Source organism: Mytilus trossulus, chromosome 12 (assembly GCF_036588685.1).
Source record: "Mytilus trossulus isolate FHL-02 chromosome 12, PNRI_Mtr1.1.1.hap1, whole genome shotgun sequence".
In the NCBI taxonomy this organism is placed as follows: domain Eukaryota; kingdom Metazoa; phylum Mollusca; class Bivalvia; order Mytilida; family Mytilidae; genus Mytilus; species Mytilus trossulus.
In genome coordinates this window covers 10,363,715-10,386,259 of record NC_086384.1, presented here as the reverse complement: position 1 = coordinate 10,386,259, position 22,545 = coordinate 10,363,715, and the positions used below count along the sequence as shown (strand labels likewise).

The 22,545-nt window shown below is 31.4% G+C and overlaps 2 protein-coding genes across 2 annotated transcripts; both read right to left on the bottom strand.

Annotated features, from left to right (window-relative positions):
* Nucleotides 1-255: 255 nt before the first annotated feature.
* Nucleotides 256-5,266, bottom strand: LOC134692195 (UDP-GalNAc:beta-1,3-N-acetylgalactosaminyltransferase 1-like). Its single transcript, XM_063552644.1, has 2 exons — nt 5,115-5,266; nt 256-1,430 (listed from the first exon to the last, which is right to left on the bottom strand). Exons 1-2 carry the CDS (start codon nt 5,254-5,256, stop codon nt 256-258), a joined length of 1,317 nt encoding a protein of 438 aa, XP_063408714.1. The 5' UTR covers nt 5,257-5,266.
* A 2,450-nt stretch (nt 5,267-7,716) lies between these two features.
* Nucleotides 7,717-9,742, bottom strand: LOC134692193 (uncharacterized). Its single transcript, XM_063552643.1, has 2 exons — nt 9,601-9,742; nt 7,717-8,240 (listed from the first exon to the last, which is right to left on the bottom strand). Exons 1-2 carry the CDS (start codon nt 9,740-9,742, stop codon nt 7,717-7,719), a joined length of 666 nt encoding a protein of 221 aa, XP_063408713.1.
* Between the last annotated feature and the right edge of the window lie 12,803 nt (nt 9,743-22,545).

The following is a 22,545-nucleotide window of genomic DNA, read 5'->3' as shown; positions in this document are numbered from 1 at the left end:
TCACAAGGTTCTGTGAAATATTGTACGGCAAATATATACCGGTACATACTATCCGCATGACACAGATAGATTTTCACTCCTCTGGAAAAAATCTACCTGTGAAATACCATGCATGGAAAAATATTACCGGGACAAATTATCCCCAGGATAAAATATCACAGAGGAAGAAATAACCCGTTACACAAACACGTTTTGAATAATTACTTTAGCCGGTAGGTAATTACAAATCAAGAAACTAAGGTACATTATTGTATACTAATATAGGGACAAAGGTTTTATTTTTGGATTCGAAAAAGCTGGTAAATTCATATAATAGTTTCCATAAATACTCTGTTGTCTGTCTTTAACGATTGCTGTCCATAGTGTATCAAAACCCTTGTTCCCGTGATATGCTGCATACACAACGGCGTGTGGACACTTCGTCCCATAATTTGTATAACATTTTACTGCTTTCATTAAGTTAAAATTCAACCTCGTCCTTAAATCAATATGTACAACACCATCAACTTTCGATGGTAAAATTCCGAATAAATAAAAATCGTCCACCCAGACAAATGGTGAACCGATGGCAGCTTGGTATAACATAGGCACTAGGTCTGTAGATATGAACACGACTAGTCCACTACAATATGTGTGAGGGTATCGTTGTATACCTTTGAATTCGTCATCTCCTACATACCACTTACTTCTTTTATTTCGTACAATATTCATTCTATTTTTTCCTATCTTATTGCAAAGAATAAACTTTTTCTTCTTTTTAAGGTCAAACATTTCTTCGAAAACTTTGAAAAAATTTATATAGACATCATCGTCAATTTTGGTAACAAACTCTGCGTTCATACAATGTTCTGATATCCATTTATATCCCATGACGCCTTTGTTTGTTAAATTCCGATATGAATCTAGAAAATAGCCTTGCACAATATCACCGTACGTTTCACTTTCATTTTCAATTCTTTTTTGTATTGTTTCACTTGTAACCAATCCTAAGAGAAAAACGACGCGAATACTTTCTGGACTATAGTATGTTGCATTGAGCATTTTACTCCTAAGAACCATTCTTCTTGTAAAATGTTTAGGTGCTGTATGGACCATTACGATGGTTGAAACTTTAGGAACTCCGTGACAAATGTTTTTGTTGTTTATTTTGTATGGCATCGATATAACAATAGGATAAATAGAACCTCTAGATTTGAGTTCTCTTCTCTGTATGGAAGTATTAAGGTGTTGATCTTCATCACAATTGTAAATGTCTTTGGTTTGAAACTGTGGTATACTGTTGAAAATTGGAATTTCTAATTTGAATTTACTGAAGTCGTCCATCATACTAAGAATCAATATGTTCAAAATAACAATAAACAAAATAAAAGTCAGATATCTTCTGTCATATGCATTCATATCTTGTTTAAGAATATTTCTCTTGGTATTATCTACAAATATAAATATATATCTTATTGTTAAAATGTACAGTCAGATATGCAATAACAAATTATATACTCTTTCTCATCCCAAAATTAAACAAATATAAATCAGTGGATATTTTAGTTGAAAGCAGTCAATGTATCACATAATATAATGTAAAGGAAACAGTTGACCACAATCGTTTCTGACATTTGCACTAGTTTTTATGAATTTGATTAAAGTGAATAACACAAAGGGTGTTTCAACTAATATTGCTGTACTTTATGAATAATATAACTCAAATGCAAAACAAGATACCGTATAAGACTAGTGGTAGATTTTTGTATCTGAAGTAGAATATGCCTTGGTTATGGTTACTGAGATTTACTGATATAAAAAAAATCTATTCCTATTATCTATTCGATAAATGTTTACCAAATAAAGCTTTAGGAAATTAGTGTGTCACTATCAGTTACAAATATTTAAATGTAAATTTTCTTATTCGATACATCTGAAAATTCATGAAACACATGAAGAAACATGATCTCATGATCATTCGGATATACTTGGTAAATCAGGGTTAATAATGGAGATCATTGTTCTTTATGTTGGAAATGTTGTAAGAACTTTTGTGTTTGCATCTTATGTACTGTTGGCCATTATGTTTTCCCCCTTTTTTACCTTTAATATAATATCATTACTGGTACCAGGATAATAATTTGTACACAATACTCGCGTTTATTCCAGAAAAGACTCCTCTGTGACGCTCCAACCAAAACAGTTAAAAAAAGAAATTGAAAGCAAGATTTGTTTGTCTCTTTGGCATTTTTTCAATTCTTTTGTTATATTAAAAAAAAAATAGTAATTAAGCGAACAATAATCAACTACAAGTCAAACGATCGACAATTTAACTGTTACAAACCGTTACTTATTGTATGTTATAGGCATGACTTTTACAGGTATATGCTCCACGTATTCTATGATTCATATCAAGAACTGTGATTTCATAATTTACGATATATTTGGCAAACATATTCTACATGATTTCTGTACAAAAGTATCTACAAATAAAGGCAACAGTAGTATACCGATGTTCAAATTCATAAATCGATAGGGAAAAAACAAATCCGTGTCACAAACTTAAACTGAGGGAGAACTACGACACAACAGAGACACAACACCGAAATGTAACACACACCGAAACGAACTATAATATAACAATGGCTATTTTGCTGACTTGGTACAGGGCATTTTATAGTTAATCTAAAGCTTCCTCTTATAATATATAAGCCTACAAATTATTCCCTTTTCGACTAACTTTACAGAGATAACATAATCAGTAATCAAATGCAAGTAAACAAGAACCTTGACGACAACATAACCACGTGACTGTCCCTCTGGTATCGTTCGCCCCTCTTTTCCGGTGAAAATTGAAAATTTTATCTCAAAGTTAAACTATGTCATAGCTACAGTGAATCTGTAGGCAAAACGTTTGTAACTACTCGTAAAATAATTTGACATGGCTTTTATACATAACATATAGAATTATCTATCATAGCTTGGAACCGTTCTAAACTAGAAAAGTTATAATGCGATGGCATAGCTGTTCAAGAACAGCTTAGAACCATGTGATTACACATAATGTTGACATTTCTGAAGTTTAGAAACAAATGATCCCAACCACAGATTCATAACAATGTAAGGTTTATTTGTACACTTACTTGCAATTGAAAGCTGACATAATATATTGTTATTGAATACTAGTACTGAGTTTTGATTGATGGTAATAAAATACTGTTTTCAACATTGATTGTAAGTTAAACTGATATACGCCGTGCAAATGGCTTGTATCGCTCAATATAAAAAAAATGTGGCGTCAAATGTTTTAAGAATTTGTGTGTTGACTATTTTTGATTTTTTAAATTGATTTATGAACCACATTATAGTCCTAATGCATTGCACAAAGTTGTCAAGAGAGTTATATACCTGTGTGATGATTTTGTATCTTAGTTAAGATGGTTTACCTTATACTAGTTACCATTTGCTAAATGCCTTATTTTATATATTTGTATAATCTTTAATCAAAGAACAGAACGAGATATTTGGCGGGTAAACATTGGGTCAGGTCAAATGTATAGGGGTGTTGAAATGGAAACTGTTAATACGAGTAACGAGACACTTTAGAAAGACACCTCCCTTAAAGAATGGTACGGTTGCAATTGGGATATATAAGCACAACGATGTTTTGCTCTTTGTAATTCGTCTGAAGTCTACGAAGATGTTTGCCATGATACGTACGTCGTCCGTGATTGTCAGAGACGAATATTTTATATCGTTTTCTTTTATACAAGATACTATTACTTAACGTGTACTGAAGAACAGGTTGGTGTCTGATAGTTTCCGTTAATATGGAATTGCATTCATGATTTTAATGCAACAGAGGACAATTTCGGTGCCTGTTCTTTAAGACTGGCACAACTTACAGTTTGCCACGTATGAAGTTTACCGTACAAGACAAGACAAGTATGTTTACTTGCAGAGTACTATCATGTACCATTTTGATAACATATAGGGTATTTAAATGTACCATAAGGACAAGTGTGTTTACGTGGAGGGTATATTATAGTATAGTATAGTACCATAAGGACAAATCTGTTAAATTGTTAGGTACATTATTGTACCAGGAGGACAAGTTAATTCCTGACACAAGACAAATTTGTAATAGTGCTTTGTACCAGTCGTATATATTTGAAGTCAATAGTTGAACTTTGTAGATAGTTAATTAGAGAACGCAAAGAGAAGCTGTACATATTTTAGTTCATTGATGTTACTTTATGAAAAAAGTTTACTTGTCTTGTATTTTAAAAATAAATCGTTTTGAATCCAGTTTCAAACTGTTAACGAACTCATTCTAAAATTGAAATTGACAAGCTTTTCCCATATACACGTTACACTTTTATATAAGAAAAAAATCATACTTTCAAACAGATAATAAAACATAAATGCTGACAAAATCTAACATAAGAAATCAGCGGAACGAGTAAAAAGCGACTGTCATGTTTCTGACGTGTAAAAAGGATGGATTATACGTGGTCTATTAGTTAGGTAAGCCTTTCGCTTTTGTGACAGCTTTTAAAATTGTGTTACACTGACGAAATTGCATGAACAATCAAAAAAAGATATATGAGGTTAATATGCCTTTAACTGAATCGTAGTATTGGATAACTCATTGACTAAATATGCATTCACTTTACGACTCTGCGCACTTTTTGACCGGCATTAAAAATAAATTCCACGGATTTGTTTATATTCTGCTATACAAGATGAAAAGAAAAATACGTAATTTATCAAAAGGCGAATGGTATAATAACGTGGAATCTAATTTCGGGTGAACGGAAAGGTTTATGCTCTTTGAACGTTAGATTTTACAACTACTTGAAGAGTCTTTAGCTTGACTGTTGCGTGGCGTAATTACTGCTCTATGCCACATTCTGACATTTTTGAATGGCTATACCACGCATCAAATTGGCTTATCTACTATCAATATCATAACTTTTACAGTAATTGCTAGTTTGTACTCTTCCTGAATAAGAATGAATTATTTGTTCTCTCGCTTAAGAAAAAAAACCATGAAGCAAGTTGAGTTCTTAAATAATTATAAGGCTTTTTTTTTTTTATGTAAAACGAAATACCACAAATAAATTTGGACTTACCTTTTGATTTAAATATTCTGCCTAGAGCTCTCCTTATTAAGCATTGTAATACGTTGTTGATATATTTATGCATCTCTTTTTCTGATACAATGCATAATATGCAAATGAATTGATAAGATAACGATCTTTTGTCATATCTCATTTTAATCCATCTTTACATGATTTTATCATATTGACCAACAACATATATCTCATTTTAATCCATCTTTACATGATTTTATCATATTGACCAACAACACATGTTACATGCACATCAACTTGATATTTTAAATCTCCTTCTACTCATTCATTTTATACAAATAAACACATAAATAGTGAATTGACAATATGTATGTGACAGTTAACATAGTTGGTATATCTATATTCTAACGCAGTTTATTCATCGCTCTGACGGTAGAGAAAATTGTCATTTCTTTTCTATTCACCAGCTTTCTAAATGTTTTGCAAATCCTTTCCAGATAGATAATAATCTATCTGTTGGAACATCGAAGTAATTGAAAAAGAAAATATTTACTAGAATTTATAATAAATAAACTCATGATAGATATCAGGACTAAATTTTGTTTATACGCCAGACGCGCGTTTCGTCTACAAAAGCCTCATAAGTGATTTTTAAATGATATTTAAATTCATAGGCGATTTTTAAATGATCTAAATGATGTGTCTGTGTCTAAACTAACATTTTAATCACGTCTTAGATTGTGTTTTTAAATCTATGTCATTTACTTGCTAAGTACCAAACGTAACCTATTCCCGAATATGTCTATTATCATACCGAAGGTGAAATTGAATTGCTATACGACGTATCTCGGTATTTTGTACATTCAACATTCATGTATTTATTTTTTAAGTTTCTGCCACATTTTCGGATGCATAATGTGTTATGTCTTATCGCTTGTTGTCCTAATAATTATAACATAGCCTTTTAATACTATCATTGTATTTTTTTCCCTGATATTAGTTTAATGACAAGACTAGTGTAAATTTACATTGAAATGTGACGTGTCTTTTTATATTTCTCTTATGATTTCGGTTGAATTATCTCTTATGTCTTATCGTTTGTAGTCCAAATAATTTAAAAATTGCCTTTTAATAACATCATTGTCATGAAAATTGTTGGATTATTATTGTGTTAATAATTGTATGAAGTTCGAGATTACATGTTAGGTATGTAAGCGCGTCACTGATGTAATAACCAGTGGTGTTTGTCATTGATGGAATATGTTTGTTGTTGTTCTGTGGTTTGCATGTTGTGAAGACTTATTTGTGTGTTCGTTTCTCTGTGTTTTAAAGTGTATTTGTGTTGTATTTCTGTCCCATACTGTTGTCTTTAAACTATACAGTTTTTTTATCGTTGCCATAAAGAGGAAGGTTTGTCTACCCCTAAAACCATATTAAACCCACTATTTGTTCTAAAATTGTCCTGTTCCAAGTCCGGAATATTGCAGTTTTTATCAATTAGTGTTTTTTTTTAATATAAATATGTTGGCGTTTTTTTGTTGAACTTGTTCTGAACTTTGTTTTCCTCTTATAGGTGATGTGTTTCTCTCCATTTTAGTTTCTTTTCTCTCAATCGATTTAGGACTTATTTCAATCGTTTTTATTATCCATAAAAACGTCATTTAGCTCTCGTAACTGTTGTTTTTCGTTTTTGAGTAAGTGCTTTGTTTATTATGTCTGTTTGTTTTGTTTACGCATAGTGTCAATATGATGGATTTGTATGCAACTTTCATAAAAGGATGAGATTAAGCTATCTATAAAACCGGGTTTTAATCTATCATTTCTACCATTTTCTACATTTTAAAAACTGTTTAAACCAATTCAGGAATATGAGAGTTGTTATCCATTTAACTGATGAATTTTGATGTGACCAGGGATTTTTCGTAAAGAATTTTCTTCGGAGTTCGGTATTTTTGTTAGTTTACTTGCATGACTTGTTTGTAAAACACACCATTGACAAATATTTTGAAATGTAACCGAACTGCAAAATATTTACATTGAAAGTCATTTTCTGTAAAGTTAATAAATTAGCAAAGGTATCTTCTTACTTTTTTATTGAATTTTCTTATAATCAGGTACAGCTGACGTATTTGTGTATGTCGGAAAGGTTGCAATAAATTATCATGCAGTTTGAGTAAACATTTTTGTAACGTCTTGCGTTTTTTATCAAACATCAGATTTAAAACATATATAAGTACATTTATTTAATTGTCAATCAAAAGTGCCAAGTTACAACAAGTTGCACAGTAAAACAAAATCTTACAAATGTCGTAATAATAACAATTATAGACACAGTACGGTTTGCTTAAAACTACAATCATTATGATAAGAGATTTCAAATACTAAGAGATTCTAGAAAATGTTTACCAATCTTGATGGAATGTTCAGTAAGTACAGAATTTAATTATTTGCGAAAGTAAGATGTCATGAAGTTATTAATTAACATCATTGTCCTTTAAAATTGCGACTTATTGTTGCAATTGTAATCGTACATCATCGCCTTATTTTCATACTAAAAAAATCGAAAGATTAAAGTATGATGGTCAGGGTTGGTAAGTTTTTTCAGTGATTAAGATTATTTCAGCATGAGGACATTATCAAATCAAAGTAACAAAATAAAATGGTCTTCGTAGCAAAGTGTTGTGGCAATTTTATGTGCACTCAAATCTTCGTGCTTGTTTTTCAAGTCAGTGTATCTCGATATAGTAAAACACACATACAACTCAAGTAAATACTTTCTATTTAATATGTTTATCACATCACAGATAATTATAGAGAGAATTGGGATAGATATAACTATTCCTCCTACGATCCCCATACACATAGACAAGGTACGAGTATCAGTTTGTGAACGTTTAGATCTTTTGTAAGAACTAAGGTTTTTTCTATCAATTTGCAGTTCCTGTTTGATTTTAGCAACAACCTCGTCTAGTTCAGAAACGCTCATACTTCTACCCATACGCTTACATGGACAGGAACACATTGTTTTGTCTACTGGTTGAGGAGTGCTGTCTTTGATTTTTCGGTGTGAATACCCATTTGTTGCAGTTTGAACAATTGCAGTATTAGTTGTTTTGCCTTCATCAGTCGATGCTTTGGTTCCATCAGTATATACAGTACAATTATCTACAAAAAAATATGTCAATAAAAATGTAGATTTAAACAGAACAAACAGCGACTGGATATTAATACTGTGCAAAGAGACAAATGTATGTATAATGATAACAGATATTATGTTTAAAAAAATATATATATGGTATGATTGCCAATGAGACAACTCTCCACTATAGACCAAATGACAAAGACATTAACAAATATAGGTCACCGTACGGCCTTAAAGAATGAACAAAGCCCATACCGCATAGTCAGCTATAAACGGCCCAAAAATAACAAATGCAAAACAATTCAAACGAGAAAACTAACGGTCCAATGTATGTCCAAAACATGAACGAAAAACAAATATATAACACATCGGCAAACGTCAGCAACTGAATTATATGCATACAAAAATTGTGCATTCAATGCAATAATAAACCAAACAAGCTAATATAACCTGGAATACTCTTTATACATGGTTGTATTCCCGTATATTTGAGAAATAAAATTAAAAATGGAAATGGGGAATGTGGCACAGAGGCAACAACCCAAATAACTTCCGCGTATTGGTTTTGACGCCAAATTATTATTATACTACTGTGTCAGGTAATTCGAGAAAGGGTTCGGATCCTGCTAACATGTATAATTCCACTGCATTCTGCTTGTATGTGTCTATCGAGTCAGGAGCCTGAAATTCGGTGGTTGTCGTTTGTTGCTGTGTTTCATATCAGATCTATTTTTTTCTTTCGTTTTTGTACATTAATTATGCCGTTAGTTTTCTCGTTTCGTTTGCAATGCTTTACTTTTGTGAATAAGGGCTTTTGACTTTGCGTTATGTGCTTTGCTCATCGATGAGGGCCGTACGTTAACCTAGAGCTATAACTGTTCATTTCTGTGTCATTTTGGTCTCTTGAAGTGAGTTGTCTCATTGGCAATCATAGCACACCTTCTTTTTTTATATGTCAGATTATATCTGCACTCGGATTTGTCCTCTGTCAATATCATCTCAACAGGTACATGTACATATATAAGGTATTGATAAATAAACACTTTAGATGGAGCTGATATCTAGAACATCGACGCCCGATAAAAGAAAAATCAACACTAGCTAACTTTAATCGCTCGATGTCTGTATGTTTTAATATCTTTTTAAAAAACAAACAAAAACAAAAACGACAAACTGCAACAAAAAACATAATTAGATCAAAAACAATTTTAAAGAAACTCACAAAGACGAAACTATTTCCAATTTAAACAGAACATTTGAGCAGATCACAGATGAACATTTATCTTTACATCATATGGTTTTTAATTTATGTTCATTAAAATTTAAATAGCGAATTATGCTTGCATTACTTTTCTTTTCTGTCATAAAATTCTAAGCAAGTACCTATTTTATAAATACTTAGCCGCCAGTCGCCACCGCACATTCCTGTTTTATTTCCAGAGCAAGGAATACTGCATTCTGGTTCTGGTCTCTTGTTGAATCGGTCATTGGCATTGCCACAGTAACATTCGTGACCAACCTGCATTCCGATAAAGAAAAAAAGATGCATTATACAAGGGTAACACCAGTCCAGTAGTCAGTACTTTAGTGTTGACATGAATATCAATTGTATGGTCATTTTTATGAATTTCCTGTTGACAACACTTTGAATTTTTCGAAAAAAAAACTAAGGATTTTTTTATCCCAGGAATAAATTACATTAGCCGTATTTGGCACAAAATTTTGAAATTTTGGGTTCTCAATGTTCTTCAACTTTGTACTTGCTTTGCTTCATAACTATTTTGATCTGAGCGTCACTGATGAGTCAAATGTAGAAGAAACACGCGTCTCGCGTATTAAATTATAATCCTGGTACCTTTAACCTATTTGTACCTATACATGTACAAAATGTGCAAAGAAACACTGGTAATGAATTATTCATTTGCAAAGAATTATTTAACCTCATTAAATCCACCTCATTAAATCCGACCAAGGTATTCATGGTACCATCAGTGAATGTTACCCCTTAGCTAGAGATGAGTTAAGCATGTTCTAGGCGTCTTTAGCTATTAAAGGAAAAGTATCTCCACATGAAAAGGAAACAATAGTAAATCATATGGTTAACGGATTCGTTCCTCGTAAATAAATTCTTATTCAGGTAAAAAAAAACAATGATTAGCATATTTGTTTAAAATATCATATGAAATCAAACAGACCTTGCAAAATCTAATTTCGCGAGCTTTACGTTTACATATGCTATAAATCAAATAACAGGAGTTATCCCTTTGAGTCAAATCATTGAACATAAATTTGACAGTAAATGGAAATGGGGTTTATATCAAAGAGACACCAACCCGACCAAAAAACAGATAACAGCCGAAGGCAACCAATGGGTCTTCAATGCAGGGAGAAAATTCCGCATCCTGAGATGGGCCGCAGCTTGCCCCTACATGTTCAGTAAAACTGAACGTCATACTAAACTCTAAAATATTAATGAACTAAAAATTTAAACTAACATAAGACTAACAAAGGCAAGAGGCTCCTTACCTGAACAGGCGCGAATATGCGGCGGAGTTTAAAAGAGGTTTGTTTTTTTAGATCTCAACCCTTACCTCATACCATTTGCCAACTTAGAATAAACAAACAAACATTATACACACAGTTAAACTAAGTTAAAAATACGTTTGATGTCAGGGCTATATAACCAGTTGAGGTCGTTAACTACTTCCATCGTCGTTGACAGAATAGGTAATAAAAGAAACTAAGCAAAATTACAATGATACATAAATTAACAGAGGATTACTAGCAGTTACCAACATGCCAGCTCTAGACCTTATTTAAACTGATCAGAAACAATTCCTTCATTATATAAAAATCAAGCACAATTCCTCCCGTTAGTGGTTTAGACTTATACCATCATAGATCATCATAAAATATATGAAAAGAACATAATCCGTATCATGCCTACAAATGTGTTTATTTAAATATTGTTATTACAAGTTTGATCGTTTATATCAATATACAATGTTATTTCCATTGTTTTATGCAATGAAGGTCTACATATAATAGTAATGCTGCAGCTGATTTAATAAGTTTATGTAAATAAATCGAAAAAAACCCTTCGGTTTCTTTATAGTACAATCTGAAAAAAATTTGGATCTATTATAATTTTCATTCGTATAGTTCTGGACATAATATTCAATTTCATGATGCTTGATGTATAGGGAAAACGGAAGTATTACATTTTCCCAGCATTAGGTTGGCCTTTTGTGTACCCAAGACAGGGCGACGGAAGTCAACTTAAGAACGCTGTGATTGGATGTATTAAAGGGTACAAGTTATTTTTTTATTTATCTATTAATAACTGCAGTGTGTATATTTACAATATAAATTTTAGAATCTATTGAAATATTTTCTAGTGAATTATTCGAAAATGTTGCATAATTAGTAAAGGTTGAATCAAGTGCATTTGGTTGCTATGCAATTATTCTAAAAATAGTAAAATCACGTGAAGGCCGCGTGGAGTCTGCATGCACAAAGCGTGATAGATATTGTTCGGAACCAAATTGCATTCTGAAATTCTCTTGACTTTTTATTACTTTAACATATTCCCAATCATTTATTTATTTAGTATATTGATATATAATTAGTCTTAGACCTATATAATTTTTGTTAGTATAAGTCTTAGACCTATATAATTTTTGTTAGTATTAGTCTTATATAATTTAATTTTGGATGTTACGCGTCTCCTGATTGGCTGACGTTATTTTGTTATCAGCCCATAGACATGATGTAGTCATGTGACCGTAACGTAATCAACGTTTTTTCATGGTTTTCTACGGTTTAAAATGGAATTTAGAATTATTATTCAGTGTGCACCAAATTTTTTATGTTATTTCTTCATAGACAGAAAAAAATATTACAGTCATTCCTTAATTAAAGTAATTTCGGAAGGATAAAAAATATCTTTAGTATACACACTAAAGTCGTCATTATTCAAAACTAATACATCATCCAATTATCTAAAAGTATTATTGTTTTGAATCAGACGTTGTTTCGATGGTCTTTACTGATTTTAGTAATAAATTGAAGTTAATAACAATACAGAAACATGTCCGCAATAAGGGGAGCACAGTAAGTCTCCGTTGGAATTCGATAACTTGTCGATATTCGGAATCGCCATAGCGAACAAAAATGTTATCTAATAAAATACAAGGGCACTTGAGGTATCAAAGCAGGTCCAATTGACATATTTCTTGTGTTTGTTGCTACTAAAAAATGACATAAAAGAGTTCGAACATATATATTCACATTATGACTTTGTATTGCCCATTTGATTAGGTGTGTGAATGTTGTCTAAATTTGATTATGGGGTAAAGTGGTAGAAATGGTAGAAAAGTCAAAACTTTGAATATATTCTTAGTCACCAATATAAGCATGTAATTTATCAAGTTCTTTAACACTCCAATAGTAATTCATTTCATTATTTTCAAAGGCCTAATTAGAACCATTTATAACCAGATTTGATTGTACGGTACCAAGTGTTCTATTAAGAAGATTGCAGATAGTTTAGTAGTAGAACAAAGGCAGCCAGTATAGTTCAATTTTGTCAAAATAAGCTAAAAAAGATTGATTATGAATTTTTCACTTGTAAGTGAATAATTGGAACTCATTGAAATCGTATTCATATGAACTTCAATTTAACCCCTTAGCTTGAGATGGATAACACGTGAATTGTATGTGAACAGTTATTTAAAGGAAAAAAATGTCAACATTGAAATTGAGACAAAGGTATATTATTTGACTGTCTGAATCGATCCACTAAAATCATTCTTATGCATGTAAACACTATGATAAACATGTATTTCTCATCTAAAATATGAAATTAAATAGACCTATAAAAATTTGACGAGTTTGCTTAATCTATTCATATCAATTTCTATGTTTGCATCGCTTATATGGTCATCGGATGACTTTAGAGGTCAAGTCGATAGTTAATTAGAAGGCGTCAAGATTAAATACACACGAAACGAAACAACGTGTTTTCATGCCCGTGTGGTATTATTGTTTATTTTTTTACTTTAATTAAGAGGGACACTAGCTATCAAATTCATTGTCACCGATTTGACTCAAATTCTCATATTTGATTTATAACATTGTAAAAGATTTTTCCAAACTATCAAAAGTCTAAATTAAACAATTTACAGAGCATGGGGTAGATAATATATAGGTTCGGTTCGTGTGTATTTAAGTCCAGACGCCATCTTATTAACTATCGATTTGACCTCATATGACCATATAAGCGATGTAAACATAATTAAAAAAAAAAAAAGATTAAACCAACACGTGTATTATATTTTAGAGGTCTGTTTGATTTTATTTAATAGATTAAAAATAGATTGTTCTAATTGCTATTAACCGTATAAGAATGATTTTATGTGCATCGAATTACTGATCAAATGATTTACCGTAGTTTCACTTTCATTGTTGACATTCTTTTTCTTTAAAAAAAAAACCAGTACACGTCCAATGCATGCGTCGTCAATCTTTAGCATGGGGTTAAATTGAAATTCACATGAATACGGATTTAAAGAGGTCGACTCATTTATTGCAAGTGAATTACTAATTATCAATGTTTCATAGCGTAATTTGACAAAATTTAACCTTTTTGGTTGCAAAAAGCGAATTGTTTGTTATCTCACTATTTCACTTTCATTATTCATGTTATTGATTGAACCAAAAAAAAATCAAGTTTTATATTTTTTTTTATATATCTCGTAGCTAGTGCCTCTTAATAGTTTGGATAAATGTTTTGCTCTGTTATTAATCATATATTATTGATTGATTGGTTGATTGTTGGTTGCTTTTAATCATATATGAGAGTTTGATTAAAATCGGTAAACATGAATTTGGCAGCTATAGCCATGATATATGATTGTCACTATACGATATTTCAAATATCAGAAATCATTTTTTCAAACGTATTATTTGCACAATTGTGAATAAAAATATATATTCACATAGTTTCATACCTCAGTTCCAGCATATAAATAGTCTTTTGAATTGCAAGTATATAAACACCAATTATTGGTCATACTTTCTTGCCTTATAGCAGCAGTGTGTTGAAGAGTCCTGTTATAACCATCCTCGTGACATCCAATGTACGTGTATATACATGATGGAATTTTAGAATCTAACGAAAGAAAGATAATATTAAATTTCTTTTCAAGGTTTATTCAAATATTTCTCAAAAATGTTAAAAAAATAAAGTTGTTAATAATTCTTTTGATATTTGCATGAATACACTTTCAAATGAGACAAATTGATGACTTGGAAGTTCATGATCATAATACGCTTTAATTTATAATTGTGATAGAATTGAAAGAAGGAGTGGCAAAGTAAATATTGCTGCGATCATAATGGGTATGTCTGGATTCAGTTTAAGAATGTTCGCTCTCCGCGATTTTGGGTTTTTGCTAGATATTCGGAATTCTCTGGTTTTATCAATGAAGTGATATTACAAATTTTGCTGCAAACCCGTGCTTTTCTTTTCATAATTTTATTTTATTTCCTATAGTTTAAATTGCCATTATTTAAATTCTATAATATCCTTGTTATTTTTACATATTTTTTCAATAAAAAAGTGCCAATATTAAAAGTAGGGACAATTAAGTGAGATTCATTACCAGCAGAATTTTAAATGGCTTAAATTTTCGAAAACAAGCACACGTACCCTTTTTTTTTCTTCTGGTTTGTAAGTTCCATTTATTTACAAATTATCAACTTATTCATGTTTTTACAGTCTTTAAAAACAGGTTGTAATTTGGAAACATCTGTATAGATGTCTTCTCTTACGTTATGTTTAGTCGTATATAATTTACGGAAATATAATTGCTCGTTCGTTCTGTTTTGCAATTAACAAAATATATCTGTAGGAAAATAACATGTAAAAAGTTAATTACATATAATTTAACAAGATTTTTGTTTATGGATTAAGATTACGGTGGGGGATTTTTGAGAAAGGAAAAATAATTATGTGTATGGTTGTAACGGGTCGATGTCGATGTCGCAAGTTATGAGTTTGAGAGCTTTCAAACAAAGGACTAGGTCCGGAAAGACCCCTTTCTGGCCTAAAAATATAGCAGTTTTACAAAATTGTTTAAATGTAAATTTTCAGTTATTTATTGGAAAGTAGAATGCTTCTGCTACATAAATATGGGGTATTTTTGACAATACAATGTACCTATATCGAGTACTACCATCATCAAGTCATGCTAAATTACTGAAATCTTCACAATTTTAGCATTTTCATTAAATTTTAGACGGTTTCTGTCTGAAAAGAATGTGGCCACATTTGTGTTCATTCTTAAAATTGAAATGTAAGTAGTATTTGATGATAATACATAACATTTATAAAGGTTTGGGATAAACACAACTGCGGCTACTTTCATTTTTTACAAAAAACATCTGAAAAATGACATATTTTTTGCATATCTATAGGTTTTTCATATTTAAGCTTGATTCGGAGCGTTTTTAATAAGTAAATCAGTTAAAATCTTTCACATAAACTAATTGATACAAATAAAATAGACACTTAAGTGCTTAAAAAGTGTCCTAAATCTTTCGTCAAATGAACCTGAAATTAAATCCCAAAATCGGCCCTGACCGGACCAACTCCTTTGTACGAACAAAGAACTTATATCATTCTTGACAGACGACAATTGTTACACCTTCCGACAATCGTGTGCCTAATACAAAAAAAAAACAGAGGCTTTAAAATACAGCATGGCAAAAGAGAAAGTTTTACCAAGAAAAAGTATGTTTTTGGTGTAAACATCGTATTTAAATTTGAGATTTGGTCGGTCGATGTCCCAATGGCAATGTATCTCTACCATTTTCCGTTAACTTAAGCGTTCTCCTAAGGTAAGGGTTGGACACGGGTTTTTCTTTATTTACTGTAGCTATGGTTCGATACATCTACTGATGGTCTGCTCGTTTTCCGGTTGAAAATATCAAATTGTGAAACTGTACAGAAACTTTGACGAATTGGACTATTCTTTTCGTGTCCCTTTAGTCCCTGGCTAGCGTTTCAGATAAAAGTGTTGAAAACCGATTCGGACGCACACAATATATCAAGTGTTATTTTAGTTTTGATTGAAATAAAATAAAACCAATAGAACAATCATAAAATGAAGAGTACTAGTACGTGATGACCAATATAATTGCAAAAAGTCGAATCAGATTGGCCAAATCCGCCAAAATTGTCTGGAGAAGTAGAAACCATGATTAACAAATAGTGTTGATACACTTTTGCAATTTAGAAAAAAACTACAGGAGATAATTTCATTGAAAAGACAAAATAAAATGAAATTTACTTACTTTGTATAAAACTTGTATACAACAAAGCAATAGCTGATACAGTTTTTAGCATATACATCAACATAATGCCGTAGCATATATCCACATACGATAAACTTGAATCGCGTTAAACGTTACGCTTCGTGGCAGATAACAAATTTAGAGAAAATACCGTTTTCTAAATGGGACCATTAATATAACAGCTTTGAAAACGTTGCCATCATTAGATTATAATAATGTACAAATGTATATCGTACAGTTATATATATGGAATTAAACGGATTATCGTCAGATATGATATTTGATTTTTACAATCAATAATGATACATATTGAATTGCATGTGGTTTTCACTCGTGCAGTCTTTTTAAAATGAGTGACATTAAACATAAAAACAAATTAAGGATATAGTATTTATCATTCGAAAGGTTATTATATGTACTTCCTTTTTGTTCGGTTGTATAATAAGCTAAAATATCTTTTTATGCCCTCACCTAGGGAGAATACATTTTTCGGTCTGTGTGTCAGTTCGTTCGTTCTTCCGTCTGACCCGTTTCAGATTAAAGTTTTTGGTAAAGTTAGTTTGTGATTAAGTTGAAGTCCAACCAACTTGAAACTTAGTTCACAAGTTTCTCATGATGTGAAGTTTTTAATTTCAAAGCCAAATTGGAGGTTAAACCCAAAATTCAGGGTTCACTGAACATAGAAAATGATCATGTGAGTTCAACATCTATGTTCTATGGACACACTCTTGTTTTTCAAAAAATCAAAACTGTTTCTTATTCTGTCATCTGAATGTTAAGATAAACAAATAAATGAAATCTGTGTTTTGCCGTTACACTACAATGACTGTTCTACATTGTAAGTTCTTGGAAAAGTAATGGTATGGTTGCAAGCATGTTAACCTTTTTTTCTACCTTTTTTATTTTTAAAGCAAGAAACCTATCATGAATACCAATGATACAACTATCCAGCATTGTCCAAAGTGAAGCGATTTAACGATATTGAAGGTCACATAATGGCCTTCAACAATGACCAAAATCCGTACCGTGTATGCACAGGCATCTATATAAGTCTCCGGCATGATAAAATGTTTTTTTTTGTCATGATTTATAATATGATACACAGAGACCAACTAATCAGTCTTTTTTGTGCTTTAAGGTGGTATGGGTGTCTTTCGCCATCTTGGATTGTAAAAAACAGAGAATCTAAGGTCCATATTTTCTATCAAGCTAGCAAAATTTTATGCAGGAATGCAGATATTTAATGTGAATTTTCATTTAAAAGAACCAATTTATAAGAATATAACTTAGAAATATTAATATTTTTACAAGTGTAGATTATTTTTGGTTATTTTTGAATATTTTCAAATTGGTAATTTAAGGGGAGTTAACTCTAAAACAGTGCATTTTCTGAAGGACTCTACATGAAATTTTCCTATTTTGTCTTTTAGTCGGAAAAAACGTACGGTGACCCTATCTTTTCTTTTGATATTCTCAAAGCATTGTCTGAAAGCAATCTTTTCCTTATTTATTTTACAATTCTATCATTTTGTTTAGTTTCTATTCACAAAATGTTGTTTTTTCCTGTATAGTCCATACAAAATTTGTCATTTTGTCACAACCTGTAGCTTGAGAAAATGCGCGGTGACCTATCATTTTTATAATATTTTTGAACATGTATCAATAGATACTACATTTTGACAAAATATGAAAAAATTCTATCATTTTTATTTTAGACTCCCATACCACCTTAATAAGCCATATTTATTTGTTTAGAAACTTACTAATAAGCCACTAACAGTTTGTGTTTTGAGACCGATGAATAAGTACTAACTGTTAATATTTAGGAGGCTGACGAATAAGCCACTAGCTTTTCATGTTGAGAGACCGACGGATAAGTCACTTACTTTGTTTTAGAATCACTAACTCACAAGCCCAGTAGTCAGCACTTCTTGTGCTGACATGAATTATCATTGATATTGTTATATAATTATATATATTAATTAACTGTTAACAAAATTTTGATTTTTTTTGAAAAACAAAGGCTTTTCTACCTCAGGCATAGATTACCTTAGCTGTATTTGGCAATACTTTTAGGAATTTTGGATCTCAACGCTCTTCAACTTCGTACTTCATTTGGCATTTTTAACTTTTTTGAATTCGAGCGTCACTGATGAGTCTTCTGTAGACGTAACGCGCGTCTGGCGCAAATACTAAATTTAGTCCTGGCATCTATGATGAGTTTATATATACTTAAAGCACGGTGGGTATGGTTGTCCTGCGAGAGAACGTACTGTGCTGGTGATTCGGTCCTGACGGGTGCTGGTGATCAATGAAAAAATGTAAACAAAGACGAAAATGATGATTTTTGACGTTTTCACTCATAAAAAATGGAAGAAAACAGTTGAGATTTTTCAATTTCGTTTCTTATGGGTTCATTTATAAACCATTAAAAAAATTACCCTCTAAACTGTTTCAGTAAGCGTAACACAAAAATGCTCATTTTCTGAAAATCTCGAACTGAAAAAATAAAACAAAAATGCTCATAGAGTGCGCTTTCTATACCGCAATCCACACGACAAAACAATTTTGTAAAAAAACATTGCAATTTATTAAAATTTAGCATTTACTCAATTTATGCATGTCCTGATACTGTGCTGGTGGGTCCTGTCATTGTGCTGGTGGGTCCTGATACGGTGCTGGTGATTTTGGATAAGAAGTTGGTCATATTTAAAACAAATGTTACAAAATCAATAAAATTAGCCAGATAGCTGTTGCCAACAGGATATATGACTTCTATTTTAGCTCTTGTGCATCCATTTGGCTGTTTAATATGTGTTTTCAAATGATCTGAACTTGTATTACATAATAACATAAAAGGGCAACATCTTTCGTCCAATATCAGATAACAATATATAGTATCTTAAATAAGTTAAAAATTCCACAATACTATATAATTCATTTTATGTGTCAATTTGTTTGAAAAAAGTCGAAAAGAAGATACTTTTTTTAATGTCATGATTATATGTCGCTTTCTAGATCTATGCTTAGCATTTATATCAGATGACATGGACTCCTCACCCTGATGACCCTGCTGCCTTTCATAACTTTATCCGTATACATATATTAATAGATAAACAAAAGGCTGCATGCAATGCGTATTTTTGTATTTAAAATGATTCGTTGTAACGAGAATATTTGAATGGAAACTGTGAGTGTCACAATCTTAAATTGCTTATAAATGTTGCTGGAACCAGTTTCGTTATCTGATCTGGTGTGGTTGAATTTTCTGAAATGTGCAAGGTAGATAGACATTTTGATTTTTTTTACTCGGTAATGAACCATTGTGTTTATCCTATGCTAAACATAACAAAAATCTCTGTACAAAGGTCTGTGAATTTTCTACAAAAATAGTGATTATTTTCACTAAATTCTCTTTTTCTACTAAATTCAATAATGAACTATAAATAATAATGCTTTGCAAGACGTTTCCCCTTGATATATGTACAAAATAAATCTTTATTATTCATTGTCTGTGCTGTTTTGATACTATTACAGTTTGCACATTTCGGAATTGACAGGCCACAGGAGGGGTCATAAACCGTACACGAAAAGATAAAATATGGATATAAGTACTTAATTTGCATCTTTGAACCCCACCCCGGCTTGTTTTTTAGGAGCCTGGGGTGTCTAAAAATGGCCGATTACAGACAGCCGAGTACGCATTTTACTTTCCAGGCGTGTTATTGTTGATCGTTAAAGTCCTGAACACGGATAGATGGAAACAAAAATGTTTGATAGATCTGGCTTTAGATTCAGTTTTTATTAAATATAAATTAAGGCTACATTTTAATATAATAATTCTATGAATTCACAATATAAAAAAATGCAGAAAAAAAAATGAATGCAGTGAAATATCTTAGTAAGGAGTCATTACTACAGAGATGGTGTGTTTGACACACAAAACTTAAAAGCTTAGTGATATTATCAATATTAAAATAAAAGTGTATTTTAGTTGGGTATTTTTTTCCATTTACTCATTTTCAATTATAATCAAGGCACATTTTATTTTTATTCATGAAAAATATTTATATATAGAAAAGAAGGACACATTGTTCACCTCCTCCCCCGTAATTCTTTATCAAAAATATTTATTTTGAAATGAAAAAAGCTAAGAAATCTTAATTTTATTAGTGTTCTCTAGGTTATCTCGTCTTCATTCTCTGACATATTCTAGCCTGCCCTTTCATTAAATAGTGAATTTTTTTTAGTGTTCTCTCGAACTTTCGAAAAAAAAATAATACCTGATAACCGTTTAGACAAAAAAAAATTGTTGGAAAAATCTTACAGCAAGTGATTCTTAATAGCTATAAGATACATTTTTCTTTTACAATACAACTTTTAAATCTTACGGGAAACTATTCCAAGCTTTCACTGTAACCTCGCTCTAACTTATCCCCATCCCCCCCCCCCCCCCCCCCAACAAAAACACCAAACAAACAAACCCGCAATACTATTGTAATTCTTATAGTCAGCACTCAATTGTTCACAAACAAATGTGTTTTAAGCTGCTAAAGACATGATTCAAACGCTCAGAAAGTCCTTTGTTCTATATTTTTGCTCTCCATTTTTATGCAAAACCTTTTAGATTTTTATTTTATGGGTTATTGTTGAAGGTCGTACGATGGCGTATGGTTGTTAACACATACTTCCTTTGGTTTCTTATGGAAATTTGTCCATTGACAACAAACATACCATATCATCTACTTTATATAAGTATGGTATAAATTACAACATATTTTGGTGATCTTGCAAAAGGATCGTAATCCCGAAAATCGTAAACATATTTTCTTATCTTAAAAGGGGGCAAGAAGGGTTCCATTAACAGGCCAATAAATAAGATTACAGTTAGTTTAAAAAAAAAAAAAAATAGGGGTATTTTTTCTCTCATTATAACAGTAAACAGATTCACAAAACTGTCAATTTCAAGAAAGCAGACATCAGCTTATAAGTCAATAACAGTACAGCATCAATGATCTTGAATATATGCCACTTTTATTAACTAAAATATAAAAGCACAGAACCAGGACATAGGAGCACAGAACCAGGACAGTTTTTCTTATCACCAGCACAGCGTCAGGACAATTCCGTTTAACGAACTTGCACGACTTTTGCAATATAATATTGTTGTAATATACTTTGCATGGTACTTATGACACATCAGAGAAAAATTAAGCAACAAAACAGTCATTTTATTGCCGTTCTGATACAATGTAAACAAACCCACCAGCACAGAATCAGGACCCACCAGCACCCGTCAGGACCAAATCACCAGCACAGTACGTTCTCTCGCAGGACAACCATACCCACCGTGTACAGTACGACAAATAAACCGATAGAGACCGATAAATAAGTCACTAACTGTTAATATTTAGGAGGCTGACGAATAAGCCACTAGCTTTTCATGTTGAGAGACCGACGAGTAAGTCACTTACTTTGTTTTAGAGACACTTTATACTTACAGTACGACAAATAAACCACTAATTTTATGTTAAGAGACAGACGAATTAGCCACGCTTTTTTTATCATTTTATTTTGTGTTTAAGAGATCATATAAACAGTCACTGCCTTATTTATATTTAGAAAAAAAGCATAATGACTAAGTATACAATCGAAATCAATCAAATACAACAACAACTTGTTTTTATATAAATAATTGACTAAATGTCAAATGAATAAGTTATGTTACTTTCTTGAAAACAAGATACAATTTTTTGATCAATATTATTTGAAACTTTTCGCAGTCAATACAATCTATATAAATAATAGATTTTTTAGTACGAATTTCTTTTTTTTCTTCCTTTCATGCTCTTCAATTACGTACTTTATTTGGCATTTTGAACCTGTTTTGATTCGAGCGCCACTGACGAGTCTTTCGAAGACGAAACGAGCGTCTGGCGTTAAAACAAAATTTAATCCTGGTATCTATGA

Coding starts and splice junctions, on each gene's coding strand:
- LOC134692195 (XM_063552644.1), bottom strand. CDS start 5,256: ATGAGATATGACAAAAGATCGTTATCTTATCAATTCATTTGCATATTA. Junction 1,431..5,114: donor CAGAATATTTAAATCAAAAG/GTAAGTCCAAAT, acceptor TTATATTTGTAG/ATAATACCAAGAGAAATATT.
- LOC134692193 (XM_063552643.1), bottom strand. CDS start 9,742: ATGCAGGTTGGTCACGAATGTTACTGTGGCAATGCCAATGACCGATTC. Junction 8,241..9,600: donor GCTAAGTATTTATAAAATAG/GTACTTGCTTAG, acceptor ATTTTTTTGTAG/ATAATTGTACTGTATATACT.